The 16,778-nt window shown below is 39.6% G+C and overlaps 1 protein-coding gene across 3 annotated transcripts in view; it reads right to left on the bottom strand.

Moving 5' to 3' along the window:
* Positions 1 to 16,778, bottom strand: part of CMSS1 (cms1 ribosomal small subunit homolog) — a 21,675-nt gene extending 4,897 nt beyond the window's left edge. Inside the window, exons 1-7 of one of the 3 annotated variants that reach the window (XM_068118967.2) lie at positions 16,587 to 16,778; positions 8,300 to 8,379; positions 7,425 to 7,487; positions 7,253 to 7,318; positions 4,120 to 4,234; positions 3,876 to 3,932; positions 474 to 576 (exon numbers count right to left, since the gene is read on the bottom strand). In XM_068118967.2, coding sequence (XP_067975068.2) covers positions 474 to 576; positions 3,876 to 3,932; positions 4,120 to 4,234; positions 7,253 to 7,318; positions 7,425 to 7,487; positions 8,300 to 8,379; positions 16,587 to 16,632 — 530 coding nt within the window. In that variant the 5' untranslated portion in view covers positions 16,633 to 16,778. The remainder of the gene's footprint in view (positions 1 to 473; positions 577 to 3,875; positions 3,933 to 4,119; positions 4,235 to 7,252; positions 7,319 to 7,424; positions 7,488 to 8,299; positions 8,380 to 16,586) is intronic. The other 2 variants (XM_078780922.1, XM_068118970.2) reach the window with 2 other exon arrangements.

The raw sequence follows: 16,778 nt of genomic DNA, 5'->3' as shown, positions 1-16,778 counted from the left end.
TCTATGAAAAATTGTAAAATCTAAACATGTTACATATTTTAAATGATACATGTGATACACACAATCTTGCAGGTAAATGACAGTTAAAGAGGAAGATTTTGGGACAAGACAATTTTTTGTACATAGTCGAGGCTCATAGAACTAGAGGAGCTCAAACCTCGAAAGGATCAGGATGCAACACAACAAAAGGAACGGTGGAATGGAGGGGGGTAAAACGTACAAACAGCAGGGTTGAGGGAGACGTGGAGAAATAAGGGATGTGGTGAATAATGAGGGTTAAGGGAGGACACAGGTGGACAGCTGCAAATTCTCAAAGAAGGTAAAACTGCAAACTTGGAAACATGGGTTTGTGGTGAGGGTTATCAAGGGTAGAAAGGATCATGGTTTTGGATTAGGGATGATCTGAGATGGTGATGAAGAGCTGTCAAATTGGTCAAAAACTAAATACCAAAACAACCGCGCAGACGCAGCACCTGATTACGTCGAGGCAGCGAAGAGCTGAACTGCACACGATCAACACGAGTGGTTCCGATTTTATCGTATGATCTCGACACGTGTCCATCAATTTGGGACAAACTGCAAATGCAATCACAAAACAATTTGCACTTTGATGAGTGGAAAAATCTGTCATGAGTTCAATGTTTTTCACTTCCACAGGATCATCCATAATTCAGTCTATTTTCAACATTGAAATTCTCTGTTGGTATTATATGTAGAGCGTTCATTTTCTAGTTTGTTGCCATTGATCCATGTTGGTTGTTTTGTTAACAGGTGTACAGTCGTGGCCAAAAATATTGGCACCCTTGCACCTTTTTCAAATAACTCACAATTTTCTCAAATAATATGTTGAAATTGACAAAAATATTTGGTCTCCACAATTCTTTACTTCACTGTTAATATTACAGAACCTTTGTTTTTGATTCAGAACGTAATCTATCCTTTTAATTCAGAAAATAAAAATAAATGGCATTGACAAAATTAACGACACCCCAGACTTAATATTTGGTAGCACAGTCTTTGGACAAAATAACTGCAGTCAAGCACTTCCTATAGCCATGAATGAGCTTCCTACACCTCTCTTCTGGCAGTTTGGCCCACTCTTCTTGCACAAACTGCTCCAGTTCTCCCAGATTTGAAGGGTACCTTCTCCCAACTGCTGTTTTCAGATCTTCCCACAGGTGTTCAATGGGATTTAGATCTGAACTCATTGTTGGCCACTTCAGAACAGTTCAGCGTTTTGTTTTGAACCATTCCTGGGTGCTTTTTGAAATGTGTTTGGGGACATTGTCCTGCTGCAAGACCCATGACCTTCGATGGAGACCCAGCTTTCTGACACTGGGTTGAACGTTGCGCTCCAAAATGCCTTGGTAATCTCCTGATTTCATGATGTCATCCACACATTCAAGGCACCCAGTGCCAGAGGCAGCACAGCAACCCCAAAACATGGCTGAACGTTCTCCATGTTTGAATGTAGGGAAGGTGTTCTTTTCCTTGAAGGCTTCATTTTGTTTTCTGTAAACATAGAGATGATGTTCTTTACCAAAAAGCTCTAATTTGGTCTCATCTGTCCACAGGACATTCTCCCAGAAGGATTTTGGCTTGTTCAGGTGCGTTTTGGTAAAACTCAAGTCGGTCTTTCTCAGCAGTGGGGTCCTCCTGGGTCTCCTACCATAGAACCCCCTTTCATTGAGTTGGCGACAGATGGTGCGAGTTGAAACTGTCGTACCTTGTGTCTGAAGGTCAGCTTGAATCAATTTGGCAGTTGATCGAGGTGCTTTCTCCACCATTCGAACAATTCTTTGCTGCAATCTTTGATCTAGTTTTCTCTGGTGGCCACGTCCAGGGAGGTTGGTTACAGTACCATGGGCCTTAAACTTCCTGATAACATTTCGTACGGTGGACCCTGGAACATCAAGGTCTCTGGGTTGGACGTGTACCCTTGAGATCGTCCATGCTTGGCTACAATCTTGTGTTTGACATCCTCAGACAATTCTCTGGTTTTCTTTCTTTTCTCCATGCTCATTGCAGTACACAGTGACACAAAACAGCAGAATGACTCCTTTTCTCTATTCAAACTGGTTGAATGAATGATTTTTATATTGCAGGCACCTGCAGCTCACCACAGGTGAGTTCAATTTCAAAGTAAAGGAGAATCACCTGCTTGAAATCTAATTATTTCTAACAACTTCTAAAAGGTGCCAATAATATTGTCCGGGTCATTTTAGGATTTCTGTGTGGAATAAGCTAAGATTTCGTAATTTTTTCAGCTTTTTTTGTTTTGTTCCACTGAAGACCAAAGAAATACAAATGTGGATACCAAAATATTTTTTAATTTCAACAATTTTCTGGAAGAAATGGTGAATTATTTGAAAAAAGTGCAAAGATGCCAATATTTTTTGGCGATGACTAACTGCCATTACTGGTCAGGAAATAATCTGGAAACAATTGTTGAACACGGCCAAAGTCAGTCTTGTTTGGTGTGGAATGGCTTCAACCCAACTCATTGAACCGTACGTCTTCTGCAATACAATGAACGGACAGAGATATTTGGGAATTCTTCAAAACTTTTTTATTCGGCAAATTCAGCAATGGGAGACACACATGAAACAATTTTTTCATGCAAGATGGTGCTGCTCCACACTGCTCGATTGAACTTCGTAATTGGTTGGATTCCCACTTTCCACACAGATGGATCGGCCCATGAAGACCGCAGATAGTGACCATCGATATGTCATGATTTACCCTCGTGATTATTTTGTGGGGATGGGCTCAGGAAAAAGTGGATGCCAGCAAACCTGTTAATTTGGACAAATTATACAGTTCTATCCGCAATGTTTTTGCCAATTCGCAGGGGGAGTTTCTTCGACGTTCAGTGGAAAATGTTTCTGAACGATTGAGAAAATGTACTCAGAACACAGGAGCTCATGTTGAAATGTGATGTTCAAATTAGAATGGCAATAAATGGCCTTTCAACAACAAAAAATTTTTTTAATGTATTATTTATACGAGCTATGGTACCAGCCCTATTGGCGGGTCTTCAATTGGGAGGCCCAAATGAAAAGGCAAAATATTAGAAATTGAAGGCTTTTTTATTTTAAACGATTCATATAAACATCCGTTGAATCATATCACACGCAAATCATCAAAATCTAAAAGGTACATGGCGCCCATTTTGAAAAAAGATTGAATTCTGCAAAACGGAAGCGGCCGCTACACGTCTTTCTCAGTCACACGTTTATGTGTGAAGAGTGCGCGCCGAATCTGTAACACGGAAGCGGCCGCTACACCTGTTTCTTCGTCGCTTTGCACACGCTGCCGTGTTACTTCGGAGCCGCACGTTTATATAGGAAGAGTTCGTCAGGAGTCGATCTACTCTCTCCTGGTACGTAGAATTTCAACAAAAGCCACATCACTGTTCATATCGGTAAATATTATTCCATCCTGTTTGGAAAACTTGGAAAAACAATATAGCCTATTTTACTCCAGGGGGTCCTAGGATTATCCACCCAAAATATCGTGGCGATTGGTTCAGCCGTTTTTGCGGTACCTTCGAACAGACGGACGGACATTTGGTGAATTATAGTAAGATTAACAACGTGGTAATTCTACATTCCCCGCTCCCCTGTCCACAGGAGACAAATGCAAATGTGTCAACCCCCCAAGGTAGTCACTACCCCCATTAGCTGGCCATGCAGATTAATAGCTGTAGTCGTATTGATATATTTTAAAATAGGGACATCATTAGAGATTGCCCGGCAGATGCAACTCTAACTCACTCATTAATGCATTGACTACACCAAACCGGAAACTCCAAAAAAGAACTGGGCTGTTGTACATGATAAGTAAAATTGGATACGTGTTACATCATCAGGTACCTTTGCTCAGGTAGCAAGGGAGAGAGGTTGTCGACTTGTACGGGGCAAAGGCTGACTCTGCAATGTTGATAAAAACAGTAGGTACAACAAATGAAATACCTTCGGATTGAAACAAACACCTTTAAATTGAGATGGTTTTATGACACAGTGGCAGAACCGTTTGTTCACGTTCAAATGGAATGTCAGCACCGAGAAACAAAAGACTATTTAAGCGTGGATTTCTTCAATACAATACAGTGGTTACCTGGCAAGTGTATTTCGTCCATTTCCACAGAAGAAAGTTTGCCCTTGTAATGGTTATTCAAAGAATTCACAAAATCTTCTGCTTTTCCCCTTTTGATTGCGGACACGGTGTGATGCTGTCAAAGGAATATGGAGAAAGTGCAAATAAATTGTAATAGCAATAAAACTAGAAAGCATCTGAAAATGCAAAGCCCGTCCACGTCCGCTTTGTATTCGGACTTCTTCCACATGCTAAACATGATAAAAAGGTTAAAAATACAAAAATAAACGATTTTACATGACCTTGACCTTTTGACCTCAAAGGCAATAAGCTTCATTCACCCAATATGCAAACCCTGCTTAAATTTCAAATCAATCAGATGAAAATTGACGATTTTGTGACCTTGACCTCAAAAAATTGGCTTCAACCATTTTATTGGTCAACCAATCCAATGCTCTAATCTGCAAATTCTTAATTTCAGGCCAATTCAATGAAAAACGTCTTTTATGGGATTTTGACCAAATTATTAATTTGTCTTCTCCATATTCTCATAATAAAGATTTGTTGAAAATTTGATGACAAAAGCTCGAATGGTAAAAAAAAAAAAAAACCGTTACGGCCCGAACAGACGAACACACAAAAGTGGTTGCAAAACACCGTCTCCTGCTGCGCCAGGAATGGTCTAATAAAAATTCCTTAATTATCCAAATTGTGTGTCTTGCAGAAAATAGAACCAATGACTTTGCCCAAACAAGTGCTTTTGTCCAAATATGCAAACAAATATTTAAATAAAGCATGATTTCTGTCTTACAACCCCACTAATACAGCTTTATACCTTCTCCTTTTGGTGATTCACCCCTCCACAACCCCACATTAACCTCATTCATCAACCTCCTCCATGGTATCCTCCAAAAATCAAGTCTTTCTGCCTACCTCCATAACTTCAACCCTCCTTATGCCGCATGTACAACTTCCTATGTGTCCATTATATGGAGTCATTCCCTTCAATGCAAGGTTCCTGCACATACTAATCTCACGTTGTTTGCCGTAATCTGCAATATTTTTGTTCCTCCCCTCACTCGGTTTAATGTCCTATTCATTCCCAACATACATTTATGAATACACTTCTTTTCAGGAAGACTGGTGTTGGATTAACGGTTAAGATGGCTGGTCTTGATCTTTGGGTCCTGAGTTTGACCTCTGTCCAACCATCGAATTTACACTGGCGAGTCGACTCAGCCGGTCATCCTTCCGAGGTTGGTAAAATGAGTACCAGCTTACAAGGAAGAATTAGCCAATTCCAGTAATCCTGCGTCGGAGTGGTGTCCCGTCCAGGATTGTGCCCAATAGCCAAGGAAAAACTATCTCGGCAACCCTTTGTATCTGAAGATGCTAAAATAATGGTTCTTTATTCTTCTTTCTTTGTACCACATGCAAACTTTGTGGAAGACAAAAACAGAGGATGGAGGGGATATTACATGCAACTTCCAAAAGGAAATGGGGACCATACATATATGAATAATCCATCATGCATTTTTCTTTTCTTTTGTTGTTGTTCTCTTCTTTTTCATTTGTTGTGGGTACTAAAAGTTAACTGTTTGTTAATGTTAACTGGTAGCCATTAGTGCTATAGGAGGTGTAGGTTGGAGGGAGAGGGGAGAGGTCAAGACAAGTTGTCAGGTAGCACATTGTATTCTTGTAGCAAGAGGAAAACTTGTAAAGCTTGTTCTCAACACCGACAACCCCCTTTCATTATTAGAAAAGAGAAGTCCTCACATTTGACTTGCCAACCAGAATTGCTAAAGCTTGGGCCCCATTAAACAGATATTCTCCACCACATCCATGGCTGTGACAATTTGGATTCAAAACAAGGTTTGGCATGGTTGACTATTCCCAACTACGAACCATATCTCTGTCTCTGACAACGTGCGTGTTTTTATGCACAGCCGAAGTCACCAGAGGCATTGTGTTTTGGGGTTGTCCGTCTATCCATGGGTGTGAGTATGCGTATCAGATTTTCACTACCAAGGAGGTAAAGATGAACGGATTCGATTTTTGGGTTCAACAGGTCAAAGGTCATGTGCATAATGAAAATAATTTTGCAGATCACAAATCGAGTTCGAAGAATCTGATGCTTTCTCTCTTCTCTCTGTTTCTCTCTCATGTGACCTTTAATTACATCCACTACCAAAGGTGGACTGGGGTTATGTTTTCACCCCTGTTTGTCTGTCTGAGCAGGATATCTCACAAAGTTATGGACGGATTTGGACAAACCTGCTCGATAGGTTGGGTGTGTGACAACGATGAATTGTTTAGATTTTGGTGAAGATCCGGATCGTCAGTGTGATCCAAACTAAACTGTTCAGCCTGGCGGAAGAATGCTTGCGCTCTATCGTGCCGTTCTCGTTTTTCACATGACCTTTAATCGAGAACAAATGTAAAATGGAGGGTTTACATCAGACACGGGTGGAGGCATGTCCATCAACACATTCACATGAAGTTCTATTTTCCAGTTGTTACTTGCATGATTACTTTGTACAGACAGAGTTAAAGTAAAGGTGCACATAGCGTTACCCTTCTGTGTGTGATTGACGTAGTTCCAAAGACTGGCCCAACTATTCCAGGTGCAGCTTGCTTCACTTCTCAGTTTAGAGCGACTAAACCCCACCCAACACAAGTCTGGGGCCAAAACCTCCCCATTCTTCCCTGCTGCCATGACTCGTCAGGGCAGCATGGTCACGCCCGGAGGGCCGTTCGGTCCCCATGGACCGGCCCATTCCCTCTTGTCTCTGTCTCTTTTCTCTATTTTTAACTCTGTCGTGGCCCTGACTTCGTGAAGGCAGGGGTACACAATCCTAGAGGTGGGGGATCTCTGGGTCGCTCCTGGGAGATCAATCGACTGTCTCCGTGCCGCGGGCTTGTTCGAGAGAACTGTCCGGGGCTATACAATAACAACTCAGTTCATATAAATATTGAGACCTTTTCGTCTGACCCAAACAAACAACAACACCCCTGGGGTAAGGGATTATCCATTATTCCCAAATAAATATGGCAGAAGCTTTGACGTCTCTTGGCATATTGATGGATATTTCCAATGATTTTCAATTATTATTTAGCTTCTTCTATTAAACACCTAAAAATAAAACAGAAAAACCTGTTTAATCTTCCGCTTCTTATTTGGCAACTTCTCTTCCTTTGCTATGTTCATCTCCAAGTCTTTCTGTGTACACACAGTTAACAAGAACCATTAGCAGTCATGTGGTTGTGGTTCAACCACAGTATCCATTTGTAAAAATCAAATTAATTGAGCACAAGCCAAGTTCCACCTTCTTCATCTTTCTCTTTGTGGACGACATGCCCTTCACATCTCCTTTTGTTTCCACACGCTTCTAGGCAGTGCGACATTAAAAGATCCATGTTAGATGAAGATTGATAAAACATTAACATACGTATGCATTGCCAGAAATGAACCGGCACCATGTTGTTGGAACAATCTACGAGCAACGTCCAATTCCAATGTTTACAGAAACAAACTTATTTGGACAATCAAACAACAAAAACATCCAGGCTGAACAGTTTATGTTTTGGATCCCACTGATTGGCCAAATCTGCATCCAAACCGTAACCAAAATATAATTGGCTTGTTTTTGTAACATAACTAACTCGTCCCTCAGGTTTTGTCATAATTCGTCCATAATGTTTTGAAATATCGTGCTGTAATATCGTTTTTTTGCCTCATCTCTGAATGGTGAAGAATCACTTTAAAAAATTTAAAATCTCATATCCAGATCCAGATCCAGATCTTCACCAAAATTTAATCAATTTGTCTTTATCGCACACCCAACCTGTCCACCAAGTTTCGTCCAAATCCGTCCATAACTTTGAGAGATCTTGTTCACAGTCAGACAGCTGACAAACGAACAAGGGTGAAAACTATCTCCGTCCACCTTCAGTGGCAGTGGCGTAGGTAAAAACACCTCTTGTGACTGCATTTCACCAATACAATTTTACAGCATTCTCACCTGAATATATATAGCTCACAGGTTCAAATCCCATAAACAGTATGTCCAATGTTCATTTGTCACCTATCTTTATGCAATAGCTGGTAAATGTAAAAACTCCTAAATATATGAAGAAAGAGGGTTGGGGGATGAGAATGGAGATAAATTTGAGAACTACAATGCAGTACATTAGAGCAGACCTCATTTGGCTTGGTGTGTGAAGGCTTATTAGAGACCGTCCCACAAAACTTGGCTCTTGTTTTGGGATCTCCCAAAGGCTCTAAGCAAAACAAAAAACAGAAAACAGCACAAATAACTTGCATGCACAACAGTGGTCTATCCTGCTTGCACCACATGAGTAGGTACAATACTCCCAACAATTTACCAATCCTCGACAAAGGGAAAACTCCCAACAATTTACCAATCCTCGACAAAGGGAAAACTCCCAACAATTTACCAATCCTCGACAAAGGGAAAACTCCCAACAATTTACCAATCCTCGACAAAGGGAAAACTCCCAACAATTTACCAATCCTCGACAAAGGGAAAACTCCCAACAATTTACCAATCCTCGACAAAGGGAAAACTCCCAACAATTTACCAATCCTCAACAAAGGGAAAACTCCCAACAATTTACCAATCCTCGACAAAGGGAAAACTCCCAACAATTTACCAATCCTCGACAAACTGAAAACTCCAAACAATTTCCAATCCTCCACAAATTAAAAACTCCCAACAATTTACCAATCCTCGACAAACTTAAAACTCCCAACAATTTACTAATCCTCGACAAACTGAAAACTCCCAACAATTTACCAACTCCCAACAATTTACCAATCCTCTGCAAATTGAAAACTCCCAACAATTTACCAATCCTCCACAAATTGAAAACTCCCAAAAATTTACCAATCCTCAACAGTGAAAACTCCCAACAATTTATCAATTCTCAACAGTGAAAACTCCCAACAATTTACCAATCCTCCACATATTGAAAACTCCCAACAATTTACCAATCCTCCGCAAATTGAAAACTCCCAACAATTTACCAATCCTCCGCAAACAATTTACCAATCCTCAACAGTGAAAACTCCCAACAATTTACCATTCCTCCACAAACTTAAAACTCCCAACAATTTACTAATCCTCGACAAACTGAAAACTCCCAACAATTTACCAACTCCCAACAATTTACCATTCCTCTACAAACTTAAAACTCCCAACAATTTACCATTCCTCCACAAACTTAAAACTCCCAACAATTTACCAATCCTCTGCAAATTGAAAACTCCCAACAATTTACCAATCCTCTGCAAATTGAAAACTCCCAAAAATTTACCATTCCTCCACAAATCGAAAACTCCCAACAATTTACCATTCCTCCACAAATTGAAAACTCCCAACAATTTACCATTCCTCCACAAATTGAAAACTCCCAACAATTTACCATTCCTCTACAAATTGAAAACTCCCAACAATTTACCAATCCCTCGACAGTGAAAACTCCCAACAATTTACCAATCCTTCGACAAAGTGAAAACTCCCAACAATTTACCATTCCTCTACAAATTGAAAACTCCCAACAATTTACCAATCTCTCGACAGTGAAAACTCCCAACAATTTACCATTCCTCCACAAATCGAAAACTCCCAACAATTTACCATTCCTCCACAAATTGAAAACTCCCAACAATTTACCATTCCTCCACAAATCGAAAACTCCCAACAATTTACCATTCCTCTACAAATTGAAAACTCCCAACAATTTACCAATCCTTCGACAAAGTGAAAACTCCCAACAATTTACCAATCCTTCGACAAAGTGAAAACTCCCAACAATTTACTAATCCCTCGACAAAGTGAAAACTCCCAACAATTTACCAATCCTCGACAAAGTGAAAACTCCCAACAATTTACCAATCCTCAACAAAGTGAAAACTCCCAACAATTTACCAATCCCTCGACAAAGTGAAAACTCCCAACAATTTAGCAATCCCTCGACAAAGTGAAAACTCCCAACAATTTACCAATCCCTCGACAAAGTGAAAACTCCCAACAATTTACTAATCCTCGACAAAGTGAAAAGTCCCAACAATTTACCATTCCCTCGACAAAGTGAAAACTCCCAACAATTTACCAATCCCTCGACAAAGTGAAAACTCCCAACAATTTACCAATCCCTCGACAAAGTGAAAACTCCCAACAATTTAGCAATCCCTCGACAAAGTGAAAACTCCCAACAATTTACCAATCCCTCGACAAAGTGAAAACTCCCAACAATTTACTAATCCTCGACAAAGTGAAAAGTCCCAACAATTTACCATTCCTCCACAAATTGAAAACTCCCAACAATTTACCATTCCTCCACAAATCGAAAACTCCCAACAATTTACCATTCCTCTACAAATTGAAAACTCCCAACAATTTACCAATCCTTCGACAAAGTGAAAACTCCCAACAATTTACCAATCCTTCGACAAAGTGAAAACTCCCAACAATTTACTAATCCCTCGACAAAGTGAAAACTCCCAACAATTTACCATTCCTCTACAAATTGAAAACTCCCAACAATTTACCAATCCTTCGACAAAGTGAAAACTCCCAACAATTTACCAATCCTTCGACAAAGTGAAAACTCCCAACAATTTACTAATCCCTCGACAAAGTGAAAACTCCCAACAATTTACCAATCCTCGACAAAGTGAAAACTCCCAACAATTTACCAATCCTCAACAAAGTGAAAACTCCCAACAATTTACCAATCCCTCGACAAAGTGAAAACTCCCAACAATTTAGCAATCCCTCGACAAAGTGAAAACTCCCAACAATTTACCAATCCCTCGACAAAGTGAAAACTCCCAACAATTTACTAATCCTCGACAAAGTGAAAAGTCCCAACAATTTACCATTCCCTCGACAAAGTGAAAACTCCCAACAATTTACCAATCCCTCGACAAAGTGAAAACTCCCAACAATTTACCAATCCTCGACAAAGTGAAAACTCCCAACAATTTACCAATCCTCAACAAAGTGAAAACTCCCAACAATTTACCAATCCCTCGACAAAGTGAAAACTCCCAACAATTTAGCAATCCCTCAACAAAGTGAAAACTCCCAACAATTTACCAATCCCTCGACAAAGTGAAAACTCCCAACAATTTACCAATCCCTCGACAAAGTGAAAACTCCCAACAATTTACTAATCCTCGACAAAGTGAAAACTCCCAACAATTTACCATTCCCTCGACAAAGTGAAAACTCCCAACAATTTACCAATCCCTCGACAAAGTGAAAACTCCCAACAATTTACTAATCCCTCGACAAAGTGAAAACTCCCAACAATTTACCAATCCCTCGACAAAGTGAAAACTCCCAACAATTTACCAATCCTCGACAAAGTGAAAACTCCCAACAATTTACCAATCCCTCGACAAAGTGAAAACTCCCAACAATTTACCAATCCCTCGACAAAATGAAAACTCCCAACAATTTACCAATCCCTCGACAAAGTGAAAACTCCCAACAATTTACTAATCCTCGACAAAGTGAAAACTCCCAACAATTTACCAATCCCCCGCAAATTGAAAACTCCCAACAATTTACCATTCCTCCACAAAATGAAAAGTCCCAACAATTTACCAATCCCTCGACAAAGTGAAAACTCCCAACAATTTACCAATCCTCCACAAATTGAAAACTCCCAAAAATTTACCAATCCTCAACAGTGAAAACTCCCAACAATTTATCAATTCTCAACAGTGAAAACTCCCAACAATTTACCAATCCTCCACAAATTGAAAACTCCCAACAATTTACCAATCCTCAACAAAGTGAAAACTCCCAACAATTTACCAATCCCTCGACAAAGTGAAAACTCCCAACAATTTACTAATCCTTGACAAAGTGAAAACTCCCAACAATTTACCAATCCCCCGCAAATTGAAAACTCCCAACAATTTACCATTCCTCCACAAAATGAAAAGTCCCAACAATTTACCAATCCCTCGACAAAGTGAAAACTCCCAACAATTTACCAATCCTCCACAAATTGAAAACTCCCAAAAATTTACCAATCCTCAACAGTGAAAACTCCCAACAATTTATCAATTCTCAACAGTGAAAACTCCCAACAATTTACCAATCCTCCACAAATTGAAAACTCCCAACAATTTACCAATCCTCAACAAAGTGAAAACTCCCAACAATTTACCAATCCTCGACAAAGTGAAAACTCCCAACAATTTAGCAATCCCTCGACAAAGTGAAAACTCCCAACAATTTACTAATCCTCGACAAAGTGAAAACTCCCAACAATTTACCATTCCCTCGACAAAGTGAAAACTCCCAACAATTTACCAATCCCTTGACAAAGTGAAAACTCCCAACAATTTACCAATCCTCGACAAAGTGAAAACTCCCAACAATTTACCAATCCTCAACAAAGTGAAAACTCCCAACAATTTACCAATCCCTCGACAAAGTGAAAACTCCCAACAATTTACCAATCCCTCGACAAAGTGAAAACTCCCAACAATTTACCAATCCCTCGACAAAGTGAAAACTCCCAACAATTTAACCAATCCCTCGACAAAGTGAAAACTCCCAACAATTTAACCAATCCCTCGACAAAGTGAAAACTCCCAACAATTTACTAATCCTCGACAAAGTGAAAACTCCCAACAATTTACCATTCCCTCGACAAAGTGAAAACTCCCAACAATTTACCAATCCCTCGACAAAGTGAAAACTCCCAACAATTTACTAATCCCTTGACAAAGTGAAAACTCCCAACAATTTACCAATCCCTCGACAAAGTGAAAACTCCCAACAATTTACCAATCCTCGACAAAGTGAAAACTCCCAACAATTTACCAATCCCTCGACAAAGTGAAAACTCCCAACAATTTACCAATCCCTCGACAAAATGAAAACTCCCAACAATTTACCAATCCCTCGACAAAGTGAAAACTCCCAACAATTTACTAATCCTCGACAAAGTGAAAACTCCCAACAATTTACTAATCCTCGACAAAGTGAAAACTCCCAACAATTTACCAATCCCCCGCAAATTGAAAACTCCCAACAATTTACCAATCCCTCGACAAAGTGAAAACTCCCAACAATTTACCATTCCTCCACAAAATGAAAACTCCCAACAATTTACCAATCCCTCGACAAAGTGAAAACTCCCAACAATTTAGCAATCCCTCGACAAAGTGAAAACTCCCAACAATTTACCAATCCCTCGACAAAGTGAAAACTCCCAACAATTTACTAATCCTCGACAAAGTGAAAAGTCCCAACAATTTACCATTCCTCCACAAATTGAAAACTCCCAACAATTTACCATTCCTCCACAAATCGAAAACTCCCAACAATTTACCATTCCTCTACAAATTGAAAACTCCCAACAATTTACCAATCCTTCGACAAAGTGAAAACTCCCAACAATTTACCAATCCTTCGACAAAGTGAAAACTCCCAACAATTTACTAATCCCTCGACAAAGTGAAAACTCCCAACAATTTACCATTCCTCTACAAATTGAAAACTCCCAACAATTTACCAATCCTTCGACAAAGTGAAAACTCCCAACAATTTACCAATCCTTCGACAAAGTGAAAACTCCCAACAATTTACTAATCCCTCGACAAAGTGAAAACTCCCAACAATTTACCAATCCTCGACAAAGTGAAAACTCCCAACAATTTACCAATCCTCAACAAAGTGAAAACTCCCAACAATTTACCAATCCCTCGACAAAGTGAAAACTCCCAACAATTTAGCAATCCCTCGACAAAGTGAAAACTCCCAACAATTTACCAATCCCTCGACAAAGTGAAAACTCCCAACAATTTACTAATCCTCGACAAAGTGAAAAGTCCCAACAATTTACCATTCCCTCGACAAAGTGAAAACTCCCAACAATTTACCAATCCCTCGACAAAGTGAAAACTCCCAACAATTTACCAATCCTCGACAAAGTGAAAACTCCCAACAATTTACCAATCCTCAACAAAGTGAAAACTCCCAACAATTTACCAATCCCTCGACAAAGTGAAAACTCCCAACAATTTAGCAATCCCTCAACAAAGTGAAAACTCCCAACAATTTACCAATCCCTCGACAAAGTGAAAACTCCCAACAATTTACCAATCCCTCGACAAAGTGAAAACTCCCAACAATTTACTAATCCTCGACAAAGTGAAAACTCCCAACAATTTACCATTCCCTCGACAAAGTGAAAACTCCCAACAATTTACCAATCCCTCGACAAAGTGAAAACTCCCAACAATTTACTAATCCCTCGACAAAGTGAAAACTCCCAACAATTTACCAATCCCTCGACAAAGTGAAAACTCCCAACAATTTACCAATCCTCGACAAAGTGAAAACTCCCAACAATTTACCAATCCCTCGACAAAGTGAAAACTCCCAACAATTTACCAATCCCTCGACAAAATGAAAACTCCCAACAATTTACCAATCCCTCGACAAAGTGAAAACTCCCAACAATTTACTAATCCTCGACAAAGTGAAAACTCCCAACAATTTACCAATCCCCCGCAAATTGAAAACTCCCAACAATTTACCATTCCTCCACAAAATGAAAAGTCCCAACAATTTACCAATCCCTCGACAAAGTGAAAACTCCCAACAATTTACCAATCCTCCACAAATTGAAAACTCCCAAAAATTTACCAATCCTCAACAGTGAAAACTCCCAACAATTTATCAATTCTCAACAGTGAAAACTCCCAACAATTTACCAATCCTCCACAAATTGAAAACTCCCAACAATTTACCAATCCTCAACAAAGTGAAAACTCCCAACAATTTACCAATCCCTCGACAAAGTGAAAACTCCCAACAATTTACTAATCCTCGACAAAGTGAAAACTCCCAACAATTTACCAATCCCCCGCAAATTGAAAACTCCCAACAATTTACCATTCCTCCACAAAATGAAAAGTCCCAACAATTTACCAATCCCTCGACAAAGTGAAAACTCCCAACAATTTACCAATCCTCCACAAATTGAAAACTCCCAAAAATTTACCAATCCTCAACAGTGAAAACTCCCAACAATTTATCAATTCTCAACAGTGAAAACTCCCAACAATTTACCAATCCTCCACAAATTGAAAACTCCCAACAATTTACCAATCCTCAACAAAGTGAAAACTCCCAACAATTTACCAATCCTCGACAAAGTGAAAACTCCCAACAATTTAGCAATCCCTCGACAAAGTGAAAACTCCCAACAATTTACTAATCCTCGACAAAGTGAAAACTCCCAACAATTTACCATTCCCTCGACAAAGTGAAAACTCCCAACAATTTACCAATCCCTTGACAAAGTGAAAACTCCCAACAATTTACCAATCCTCGACAAAGTGAAAACTCCCAACAATTTACCAATCCTCAACAAAGTGAAAACTCCCAACAATTTACCAATCCCTCGACAAAGTGAAAACTCCCAACAATTTACCAATCCCTCGACAAAGTGAAAACTCCCAACAATTTACCAATCCCTCGACAAAGTGAAAACTCCCAACAATTTAACCAATCCCTCGACAAAGTGAAAACTCCCAACAATTTACTAATCCTCGACAAAGTGAAAACTCCCAACAATTTACCATTCCCTCGACAAAGTGAAAACTCCCAACAATTTACCAATCCCTCGACAAAGTGAAAACTCCCAACAATTTACTAATCCCTTGACAAAGTGAAAACTCCCAACAATTTACCAATCCCTCGACAAAGTGAAAACTCCCAACAATTTACCAATCCTCGACAAAGTGAAAACTCCCAACAATTTACCAATCCCTCGACAAAGTGAAAACTCCCAACAATTTACCAATCCCTCGACAAAATGAAAACTCCCAACAATTTACCAATCCCTCGACAAAGTGAAAACTCCCAACAATTTACTAATCCTCGACAAAGTGAAAACTCCCAACAATTTACTAATCCTCGACAAAGTGAAAACTCCCAACAATTTACCAATCCCCCGCAAATTGAAAACTCCCAACAATTTACCAATCCCTCGACAAAGTGAAAACTCCCAACAATTTACCATTCCTCCACAAAATGAAAACTCCCAACAATTTACCAATCCCTCGACAAAGTGAAAACTCCCAACAATTTACCAATCCCCCGCAAAATGAAAACTCCCAACAATTTACCAATCCCCCGCAAATTGAAAACTTCTCCATTTATTTGTTTTTATTATGAAACCAAATCCAACTTCATCCATTTTCATAATTTCCTTGCAAATCCCACGTAAAACCTTCAAACTAACGACCAACAAACAATCACCTCTTTTTAACCTAAAAATGAAAATAAAATAAATCGAACTGCAGATCAACCAATCGGCATTGTTTTTGTTTTTTTGATGTTTGAGGTACTGTACATACTGTACATACTGTACCGGTACATTAAAAACGGTGAACCTTGACGTTAAATCCATTATCCAGAAGCTCTCACTCTCGTCTCCAGCTTCCTCCCACCAGGTGTCTCCGAGATCATCCATGGCCTGGTGTTTCCACTTCCCAACACGATGTGGGAAAGATCGCCTTGACCGTTTATTAATAAAACGACTCCGCGCCAGAGGAAACAAAGTCGCTCCCACGTGTCTCACTCACACAACGTTTTGAAGGGTTACACTTCCGGGGTCAC

The sequence above is a fragment of the Myxine glutinosa genome, chromosome 6 (genome assembly GCF_964187855.1).
Source record: "Myxine glutinosa chromosome 6, kmMyxGlut1.1, whole genome shotgun sequence".
NCBI classification, from domain to species: Eukaryota; Metazoa; Chordata; class Myxini; order Myxiniformes; family Myxinidae; genus Myxine; species Myxine glutinosa.
This window is presented reverse-complemented; position numbering and strand designations above follow the sequence as displayed.